Genomic DNA, 11,850 nt, shown 5'->3' on the forward strand with positions numbered 1-11,850 from the left:
GTGATGTATTTTACGTGTGTATACTCAATAAAGTGCACTGATTGTAATGTGATAAATGTATGGTGTGATTTGGTAAGATTTTTACGACCTCTTTAAAAAAAACATTGTATCAGTATTTTACATGTGTACGGAATTTAAAACTAAACATTTATCTGGAAACGCACTATTAATGGAAACCAAATACATTAGTTGTTTTTGAGTTTTCATACAGCAGTGCTAGAATATGTGGGAATTCATTAACTTCATTTAAAACTTACACTGGTAAATGCTCATTTTATTATAATAACTCAAACTCAAAATAACATTATTCATATAGGTAATCAAGTACATTTATGAACGTTAACAGAAAAGATGTTAAATTCATTCTAAATTTACATTTCGCAAGGGTGTAGAGCGGCCAAGAAGAACTGGCAAGAAAGTCTCCGCCACTCTTTTCAATCGTTTTGAGTTCTGTGAGAATAAACACTATTTTAAATAGGTACACTAACGAAACACATACACATGCAGAGAACACACATACATTTGATAAAAGTTACAAATGATTCATACGCGAAGTCGGCGTTACATATAACATCGGTATATGTTATTTTTGTCTAAAACATCACACATGTTAAAAAGAGGAGAATCAGATACTTATGAAAATTAGAATAGGATATACACGTGTAAAAATGATATCAGAAATTAAAAAGGCGTAGGTCCTCACAATCGAGTAGCCCGCAATATCGCAGAACACAACTTCCGAGGGGTTTTTCTATTGAAGAAGTCGCATAGGTACACCAAGCATCCGCGAATATACAATGTAAATACATAACCAATTATGTAGTAATATAACAGGGCAAAAGATAATAATAATAATAGCAAATAATTAGCACTGGTTGCTAAAACGAAAGGTCTCTATGGAGTTTTTAAAAATGCCCATTGAGTCATTTTTAATCACAGTTTTATTGTATTTCCACTATCTATTGTATCCACTGTATTTTTTTTTTAAAACATTGTGCCAAAGTTTGACAATTGACAGCCATTTATCAACCCAACTCTATGCCAATTTATTTTAGTGTATCTATGATTATCCATTACAAACAGTGTATTGCGATGTTTAGCCAATAAATAAACAAACATATAAATTGTGTAACCACAGCCTTATAGTGTTAAAGGAATTTTCCTTAAAGCAATATTATTTTAATATTCAGTTTTTATCACAAGCAATAATAAAATTTTACCGTTTTAACCCAATAAAATTGTATTTTATTACCTTTTATACATTTAATATTGAAATAATAATGCTTTGTGCTTCGAATCCCTAATGTTATTCTTGTACGAATCGTAAACATGGACCTAAACTGTGTATATATAGCTTTATATAGTAATTGTATATAAAATGAAATTAATATATGTATAAGTATTTTAAGCTTTATGGACTTTTATTGCACCCTTTTCTCCTAACAATAATGTGACCTTTTACTCGAAGAAACATTATTTATAGAAATAATCAAAACTATTGCAAATTACCTACTTTTAGATGTACACTAGCTGCCCCCGCGAAATTAGTTTTTCCTTAATGTGATTTTACTTAGCCTACCTTTTTAGTACAAACCAACATGGAACGTTTTGCTATGCTACCCCGGAGAATGTTCGGTTTTCTGGAATGAAAACTTTTCGGTTTTTCTTTGAATTTTTCTCTATATTAACCTCTGAGTTCAGACTTCAAGTTATAACATTTTAATTAACAAATAAAAAATAGGGGTTGATCGTAAAGGGGTGAAATGGGTAATATGCATTTTTGTATGCTGTATCATTAAAAAATTATCTACTTATAAAATAAAAATTTTGGGGTTTGAAAGATAGATAGTAGCCGATTCTCAGACTTACAGAATATGCATAAAAAAATTCATAAGAATCGGTCGAGCCGTTTCGGAGGAGTATGGGAACGAACATTTTGACACGAGAATTTTATATATTAGAAGATTATTATTATACAAGAAGTACTTCAGGTGGTGTAAAAGTATTCCCCTAAGGTGAGCCTAGAAAACTGTTTGGCTTTAGTTCTTTTTTATTAATAAATGGCCAGTTTTGGAGCTTGAATTAAAAAGAAATAAAAAGAAACAGTGGCGCTACTACCCTTGGTTTGGTCTCAGAGTTGTATGTTTCGTGATAATTTTCTGTTTCTAATAAAATGGGTGGTCAGTCTTCTGTGCCTAACACTACTTTTTGGGTCAAAGGCCGGCTCTCTCACGATGCTTTTCACAGTAAGAACGACTGTTAAACTTTAGTGAGAGGTTGGACTGTGAAGACCTAGAAAATATTTGATGTAATTCTAAATTTTGATACAATTTATTAAGAGTCTCATTGTATACATATTGGGTTTTACGTGATAAAAGAAATCTCGGAAACTGGGTCAGCTGCACTCGCTTTTCGAGTTATTAATCGGCGCCGGCGTCGTGTTGTGGTTACGAAAATAGCGATTTCTTAAGGAATCTATTCTATTTTTATTGGTTCAATTATGGCCAATGGGGCCGTTCAAGTATATTACATAAGTACTATGGGGGGGGGTGACTCGATGTCAACAAAAATTATTTGCTTATTTATATATACATATCAACCATTGTCTATGCTTGAAAACGAAATGCATCTTCGAGGATTTCTACAAAAAATAATAGTAGGTACGTTTATGTACATACTATTATTTTTGAGAGATTTGCTTACTTTTGCTGACAAGAGGAAGGGGGAGTGGGATAAATTTCAGTAAATCTGCTTACATAATACTTGAACCGCCCCAATGTAGTAAACGTATTCAATTGTTTATTTTTTTATAAAAAAATTTATACGGTTGCTAATGAAATAAAATTTATTTATTTGAGCTAAAATGTCAAAAATTTATAAAGTGTGGAAATTTTCAGTCTGGCTTCAAAAATAGATTAAAAGTTAACAGTCTATAATATTTCAAGAACTAATATTTTAACATTTCTTTCCGCAACATCGTATATATATTTTAAAATGCGTACAAGACTACACTAGCATATTTAATAGCCGCGTAAAAGTCCGGGCGAAAGTAGTCTCTCTCAAGAGTCAAGTTCAATAACACAACATAACAGTACCGTGTACCAAGCACACGCTTCCTTTTTATCATTGCCGTAATTACACATCAGGCGTTAAAATTTCTATAGAGTGTTAATGGAGTAATAATGAAGAATTGCATATTTATTGTGGTTTTGGCGTGTGTAACGCCAGCTGTGCTACCAGCTAAATATATGCTGCCAAAATGGAAGAAACAGGTAAATTAATATTGATTTATATTCTACGAAATAATCACAGTATGTGGTCTATCAAGTTTTCATATTTAAGTTAATATTTCTAATAAATACATATCTCACTTTAATGCCCGATTAATTAATGACTGTTATTTATTTAACTTCCGAACTTTGAATACGGTTGATAGTTATTTGTGCCTTTTAATAATTTTATTATTAATATATACCTATCTGATATTATTTTACTTACATTTTAAACTATCAGCATTTTATATACTAAACCACAACGAAAACCTTTTAATAATTTAACAAAAAGTTGTCAACTAATGTTTCTGTTTGTAAAAGCCTCCAAATCCATTATACGCAGAATAAATCATGTTTTTTTCGAATCATTCCTAAATCCGTCGAAGCCTTATACATCCGACACCGTGTAAGTACCTTTCCGGCACATTTCAACTACTGGTAAATATATGCTAAAACATACAGAAAGGAAATAGCCATGTCGAAATATTTGGATTTTACTTTATTTTAAACAATTTTAGCTTTCGTGATATATACTATAGTTTCTAATTTTCTTTACAAATTCATGTAATACGTATTATCAAAATTCGTCCTTATTGAATGGGATATATTTCTAATTCTTATTAGCTGATATATGACCAGCCTTCTTTGTCTTCTAAACCTGAACGTGTTGTGTCGATCGAACGGGCACAAGTAAGCCAGAATGTTGTTTCTTAGACAGAGATAATGTTTGAACTTAAAGAAATTCCTTTCAATACAGTTCAACAATAGTAGGATCATTTTCCTAACAAACTTCCTTCCCTTCATTGATAGAAGTTGGTCCAATGCAAATATAAAATACATTTATTCAACATTAAGTAAATCCACTCCATAGTATTTATTATACGTTTAGTACATACATTATCTTTTAAATTATCCTATATTCGTACATTTGATATTGACTTTTGGTTTGGTATATTTGTTAATAATAAAAAGTTCTACGAAACAAAGCAAGCAACGTTACATAAAATAGCTATTGTTTATTCCGAACAGGATTTCTCGTCCCAAAAATGGGCACTACTTTCGATTACAGTTAAATGAAAGTAAAATTATATTGTTCCAACGAAAACCTACGTAATAAAATATAGCTTATAAAGGATATTTATGCAAACTGAATTAGAATGAAGTGTGGCTTGGTCTTGCGTTTTATTTTAAATATAAAGGTTCGAGTACTTTTCGCCGTGGTACAATATGTAAAAGGCCCTAAACTTCCCTAAACTTCCTTCTGCCATAAAACCTAAATGAAAGTAACGGGTAAAAATGATTTCTGGTTTTTTATGTATGGAAGGGGCATGAGGCTGATTGGTTTATTGTCAATACAAAGTAACCAATTAAACAGACTCAAAATTGTGTCTTCTTCATGACCCAACGAATGAGTAATAAATGCCAAAACAAACAGAAAATATGAAACTGCAAATTTTGATGATATTGTTTTTTTATATTACGCATTTTTACTAGATATTTTTATTTCTTTAGTACGAAAACTTTAAGTTAAAGTTAAAATCAGAGCTAAAAAGCTGCAATAGCTGTCCTTCGGACCTTAAATTGTGGCTTCTTTGACTTAGAGCGAACATTAAAATTCATAATTCAGTACTAGAAGTGTATATTTAAATTACAACTGAAAATTCGTTTTAGAATAGTTAGTTTACATTAAAAACCCTTTGACATTTATTACTGTTAATAAAAATGTTTTTTAAATATTTAATTCTGTATTGTAACGGATTTTCCTTATATTTGTAACATAATCTGTAGTTTGTATTGCATTTTCTCTTGAGCCGACTTTCGCGTGACTTTCTACAGATATTAGAAAGTTGTGAGTCAACATCCTGATAGGATGAAAGGAGCTATCGTCAAATTCAACCCAAGCGAACAAAAGCTTTAATGAACAGTTCACGGTTTGGACAAAGCACATTCAAATATATTGGGGTCACTTTCGTCAAGTTTTATTTAAGAAGCTTTGTTGATCTTAATCTTAGGTAGCTTAGGAATGTTGTCTATGTTTTTGCATATAATTATTAAACATAGCAACGTTGCTTTCGCGTGCAACTCTCTGAGATCGTAGGTTCGATCCCCGGCTGTGGATCAATAGACTTTCTTTCTATGTGCGCATTTAACATTCGCTCAACCGATGAAGGAAAACATTGCGAGGAATCCGCCTTGCCTTAGACCCTATAAGTCGACGGCGTGTGTCAGGCACAGGAGGCTGGAGTACTTGCCTATTAGATTGACAAATTATCATAGCGCCACTAATTTATTTTTATTTTTGATTAAAATTAAAGTATATTACCTTTCAAGAGACTATCCTAATATTTAAAAAATAATAGATTAGGTTGGTATAATTTCGTCCTAAAAACGTCTGTTGTTTGTCATCTTGTTTTGTTCAGAGATAAATACATTATATATGTATATAATTTTATTTATTTACACAAATACAGTATTTACAATTTTCTTAACCCATAAAGTAATAATAAAAATAATTAAAAATAAATAAAATGAAAATTAAAACAAATTTAAAAAGTTTGGTCCCTGTGGCAGTGTACCTTTAACGCTGGTAGCATTTCCTCGCTGTATTGCAAGACTTATAATAATAATTTACTTGCAAGAATATGGTACATAAATGTTATGGTGGTACAAATTTGTCTTAAAATTCGGAAATTTAACATAAATAATAAGTCATAATTATAAAAAAATTATATATCAATTGTAGTGATGAATATCACGTTATTAAAATATATCTATATATATGGTTATGGTTATATATTATATATTTATTGCGCTATGAAATTAATATGAATAAAAAATACATATAGAAAATAAATTAAACAAAATCTTTTAATGATAAAACTTCTTAAATCCAATATGTATGTGGTCTCATTTACCCAATTTAAATACATTCAGTCTCAGCTTGTGCAACTGCATATATTTGCATGTCATTAATAAATAATCGATTAGTTGAAATGTATCGACTGATCTAATTAACCCGGCTTTTTTACTGACTAATGTATAAATGTATTAATATGTAAAAGTTTATGTTTAAAGCTTAATTTTACCAATTAATATGTAACCAGAGATGTAGGTTGTATATATTATATATTTTTTTAACGAAAACTTATTTATTTAAACGATACACTACAAAATCCAAAATAATTATTAACAATTCTTAAAAGGCCGGCAACGCTCTCGCCCTCTGGCATTGAGTGTCCATGGGTATCCCATAACATCAGATGAGCCTCCTGTTATATTACTTACAACTACTACTTGTTGTACTACTTGTACTACTTGTACTACTTGTTATATTACTAACAAAAATTCTTGTTTGGGTTGTTTGGAAGTTGCTTATTTTTGTTTTATCAGTAACATTTACACTCACGCTTTTTATGTTTTTACACTGTCAACTAAATCACAAACCAAATTTATAATCACCTTTTTACGTTAACAACCTGTATAAATACTCTATTCACCAAGTGACAGCCAGACTATTCGTCACCTGTGTGTCACCCACCCTGTGCTAATCACTATGCACGTAACTGACTATCACCTGCATGTAGCCTTCGACGGTGGCTCTATACGAGAAGAGTGTTCAGGCGTGCGAGCTGCCCGCAGTGCAGAGTGAACACAGCCATTACATCTGTGATGACAAGGGAGAGCCGAAGTGCCTGCCGGGATGGCAAGGAGATCTCTGCGACGTGCCCATTTGCAGGAAGGGATGCGATCCTCTTCAAGGTAAGTTTCAAAGAAAATATTAATGAATAAGTGCTGCTATCCCAGTACGAATTGCTGTGTCAGTGTCTCGGGGTGGACTGCGGGTCGCTGGAGAGCTGGAGCACTGAGGCGCGCCGACCCGTAATAACAATTAGTTATGTAAAACATTAAATTAATGTAATTTGGCTTGAGATAAAATATATCATGTAAATTTCAAATGTCATAAAATGAATTCAAAGTGTCAAAAATTGGCAAAGTTTGGATTTTTTTCTATCAATCGAAGTTATTTCAATCGTGTTTCGACCTTTCCAAATGGATACATAAACTACTCAACTCCACCATATATTTTTACCATTCTACTTCAAGAAACGATGACGAAAAATGGAAAGAAACAATGTACTTTTTTGGAGTTTGGCGACCAGATCGGTCCTTAATTATTACAGTTATTTAAATGAAATCAGTCTAACGCTGAGTCACGTTCTTAGCAGCATACATAGTAACAGTAAAGTATCTGGCCCAGATAAGAGCATCGCTCTACTTATTTCTTATTAAAAAAGTTGTTACTCAAGGTTGAATTGTAAATTAATTATCACAGCAAATTTAACAACATTTTTAACTGTTTAGGGTATTGCAAAAGGCCAGGGGAATGTAGGTGTAAGATGGGATTCTACGGCGAAAGATGCAATAAGTGCATACCTCTTCCTGGATGTCAGCATGGCTACTGCAACGTATCCTTCGAGTGCGTCTGCAGAGATGGATGGGATGGAATATTCTGCTCTGAACGTAAGTTGACAATTCCAAGATTTATAGCAGCAAAAAAAATCTTCAGAAGATCTTAATATATATAAATTACGTGTCACGTTGTTTGTCCGCTATGGACTACTAAACTATTTGCACACCGTGTGCAGTTTGATCTAACTTAAAAGATAGGATTGTATGATAGCTTACATATATATATATATATATATATATATATATTTCTACTGTACGTGTGTATGTCACTGAAGTCCCTCTTAAACGGGACCGATTTGAATGTTTTTTTTTGTACGCGTTTGGGTGTAGTCCTGGATAGTTTAGATTCACAAATCAGCCCGGCAGATAGCGCTGCAGTCGGTACTTTCATACTTTGTTTCATAAATCGCTTGAAATATCATGCAGGACAACGTTTATGGGGTCCGCTAGTATTATATATAATACTTTGTCTTAAAATATTCTTTATTGTAGCAATCTGTCGTTCGGACTGTCACGCGACCAGGGGATTCTGTGAGTCACCAGGGGAATGTCGTTGCCGGCTAGGTTGGGCGGGACCGACGTGTCGGGCTTGCCAACCATTGCCCGGATGTCAACATGGATACTGTGATAAGCCCCTTGAGTGCAAGTGTCTGCCAGGATACACCGGACTTTTATGTCAAACACGTAAGTTATGACTGTGTTGCCAACTTTGATACAATATCAATATTGAAGCAATCTGACGATCAATTTTAGGTGGTCTAATTGAAATAAATGGTTTGACTTTGACTTGACTTTGTATTGAAGTCGCTGTTGTAATTACGTGGCAAGCTTGCAATAAAATAATCAGGAATATGGAACTTGATAGATATTAACCATGTCTAATGTCAGTACAGTCTATATAGTCAAACCGGGTCTTTTATGTAAATAAATTAGCAATAAAATACTTTATTTTATATATGTAATGTAACTTTATTGAAGTGAAACTTCTTTAGAATCGTTGTGATTTCAAACCGGATGCAACGGAAAAAGCGACACTAAACAGAGACAGACGCATAAATTCGTAGGATTTAGCGTGGGAGAGAATAAGATGGGAAGAATTGTGCAGTGTATAAACTTTAAATTGGCGTGTATTTGATCATTTTCAAATTTCAAACTTCCATTATTTTAGTTTTTATCAAATTAAAGATTGATATTGATATTAATCTTATAAATGAAAATTTAACATAGTCCTACATTTAGTTAGTGAAAAAAGTATAATTTACATATTATTCATTATAATAACTTTGTTTTTGATGGTTTCACTTCTACCACGTGTGAATTGCACACATGAGTTTTTTTTATTCATATGCCAGACGATATATCAAGAAATGTTTATATTAAAAACAAATGAATGTCGAATATTAACATAACAAATGAATTAACAATTCCTTTACAGCAATCTGCTCCACTGGTTGCCACGGAGAGCGCGGTTACTGCAGACGTCCAGGAGAGTGTAGGTGTAAGGTTGGGTGGACAGGCCCTACCTGTTCCCAGTGCCATTCGTACCCTGGCTGTGTTCACGGAACCTGTAGCAGACCATGGGAATGCATTTGCAAGAAGGGATGGGGAGGAATGCTTTGTGATGAAGGTATATAAAAAGAATCTTTCCGTTACCTTTAAAACTATTCATTAGACTTAGGAACGTTTTTAAAGGAAGTTACATGCAGTGCAGTAGACATATTTATTGTTAGCTTATGTTCCAAAGAAAGTTGCATTTTATTTTTTCAGTAATGCTACACAATATATGTAACTGGAGCCTGCGCATTTGTTATGTAATCTGTATTCTGACAATAAATAAACCAATTATTATATATTTATCTAAAACTTTCATAACGTCTATCTCAGAAAATCGACTTCTAAGTAAATACCAACCAACGGATTTTGCGTTCTGGAATTGTAAAATTTTCATAGATATTTTATTGAATTTCCGCGCTACTATAGCTACAGTCCAAAATATAGCGACATTTTCGTTCAACGCACTTTCAAATGAGATCAAGCTTTTACGACATCTCCTTATAAAGTGCTATCATAATTGACAGCTGGTTTTAATTTGATGCGAAAAGTACTTGCTGGTATTTCAATATCAGCCGATGGAGAAATTTGCAGAAAATTACAGATAAAATATAGACGAATTGATGAAAATAATTAGAATGCCCGACATTTATGGAGCTTATTTAATACATTTATGGATATAATTTATCGTGTAAATTATTGTAATAGCTTCAATAAACACCTATTGCTGAAGATGATATTTATTAATCTCTTATTCAAGAATTAACTAATAATTACGAGCAGTGTTGGCCTAGTGGCTTCAGCGTGCGACTCTCATCCCTGAGGTCGTAGGTTCGATCCCCGGCTGTCTACCAAAGGAATTTCTTTCTATGTGCGCATTTAACATTCGCTTGAATGGTGAAGGAAAACATCGTGAGGAACCCGGCCACACAAGGCAACAAGTCAACGGCTTGTGTCAGGCACAGAAGGCTGATCACCTACTTGCTATAAAATAAAACAGATATAGAAATCTGAGGCCCAGGCCTAAAAAGATTGTAGAGCCACTGTTTTCTTTCTAAAACTAATAATTATTATAAGAATTCTGTGGCGTATATAGAAAGAAACATTCATTGATACACAGCTGAGACTCGTACGCACGGCAAATGAGTAGCGTTTAATATTTTTTTTTATTGCAGAACTAAACTACTGTGAAAAGAACCTAGACACCTGTAAAAATGGAGGAAAATGCCAATCTCTGGAATCGAACGATGGTTCCTTCAGATGTCAATGTCCTCCAGGCATCAGCGGAAAATTCTGTGAAAATATACCAGACAATATGACTACTCCCAATAGCACTGACACAACTACTGAATCGATTGTGGTAGAAGTTTCTACTAAAGCTGATGATGAAGAAGATGATGATGAGGGCAATGATGATAATGAGACTGAATGAATGAATTATAAATAGCGCATTATAAATTACTTGGATGACGTTTTAATGTATTAACAATAAAGACGTTTTGAATTACACTTAACACACATATAACATGAATGTATTACAAAGACAATTTTTATTGAGATCCATTAAAATTGTGCGACTGATGTTTGAACTTAGTATTTAAGGTAGATTAAGTATTTATTATAGAAATAAATTATTGATGTCTACTAGTATTTCATTATTATTATATATCTGTTTTATGAATCTGCTATGGGTTAAAGTGCTGTGGTATTTCTATTTAGACACGTTCAGGCGTGTGAGTAACCACTAACCATAGGTATCTGATTATATATTTTAATAATAGAGGGAGCAACTTTATGGTTAGAGCAGCTAAATGATTTAATGAGTTAACTATTGACAATGATAATATGTTCCCCATGAGTGTGGTGACAGCATAGAGAGCTTTGACACAAAATTATTTCGATCATGATGAATGAAGTACATTCATAACCTTTCATTGTCAACTAATTAAATTCTGTTTTTTCTTTTTTCTTCTATAACTAAATATTTGTTTCCCTTCTTATTTAAAAAAATATACTATATGTGAAGATTTTTAATCGTCCCACAATATATACTCGTACATCTATTTCTGTATTGTGCTGTAAATCTTCTTAATAAACAAATATATTGGTTTTTCTACAAAAAAACTGTCATCATCATCAGATAAGATCAGATGTTCCAGTTAAAATGAACCGCATTCCGTCAGAAAAACGAAAGCTTAACACTTATTTCGGTCAGTGTTCTATGTTTGATCCAACCGCATAAATTACTCCTTTTGGATATATTCCTTACACGAGTCAATGCATTCAACAGATCAAGTTTAATAAAAAAAGATGGCTGCTCTCTTAAACTAGACGCATGGTTCTGTACTGTCTGTTAATGTTAATGCGTGTTGTTCTCAAGTAAGTGCGTGCTCCTATTTCACCATGCCTACTGCTGATAGAGGACAAATCTTTGTTTTTTATTATTACTTGACTATTAATTACTTAAGATGTCATGTGGAACATGGTGTAATGGTTGCAGCTCCTTACAAACATTGTGTAAAACAAAAAACTTGGCGAATAAAAAGAATGGCGGACA

At 32.7% G+C, this 11,850-nt stretch overlaps 1 protein-coding gene across 2 annotated transcripts; it reads left to right on the forward strand.

The window, feature by feature from the left end:
- Positions 1-3,068: 3,068 nt before the first annotated feature.
- Positions 3,069-10,937, forward strand: LOC125051951 (neurogenic locus protein delta). Of its 2 annotated transcripts, none has more exons than XM_047652582.1 (6): positions 3,069-3,272; positions 6,857-7,031; positions 7,635-7,793; positions 8,235-8,426; positions 9,178-9,369; positions 10,469-10,937. In XM_047652582.1, exons 1-6 carry the CDS (start codon positions 3,183-3,185, stop codon positions 10,723-10,725), a joined length of 1,065 nt encoding a protein of 354 aa, XP_047508538.1. In that variant the 5' UTR covers positions 3,069-3,182; the 3' UTR covers positions 10,726-10,937. The 2 variants fall into 2 exon arrangements, with proteins under 2 accessions (XP_047508538.1, XP_047508539.1); XM_047652583.1 differs by having other exon boundaries at positions 6,893-7,031.
- The last annotated feature ends 913 nt before the right edge of the window (positions 10,938-11,850 follow it).

This window comes from Pieris napi, chromosome 8 (genome assembly GCF_905475465.1).
Source record: "Pieris napi chromosome 8, ilPieNapi1.2, whole genome shotgun sequence".
Lineage (NCBI taxonomy): Eukaryota > Metazoa > Arthropoda > Insecta > Lepidoptera > Pieridae > Pieris > Pieris napi.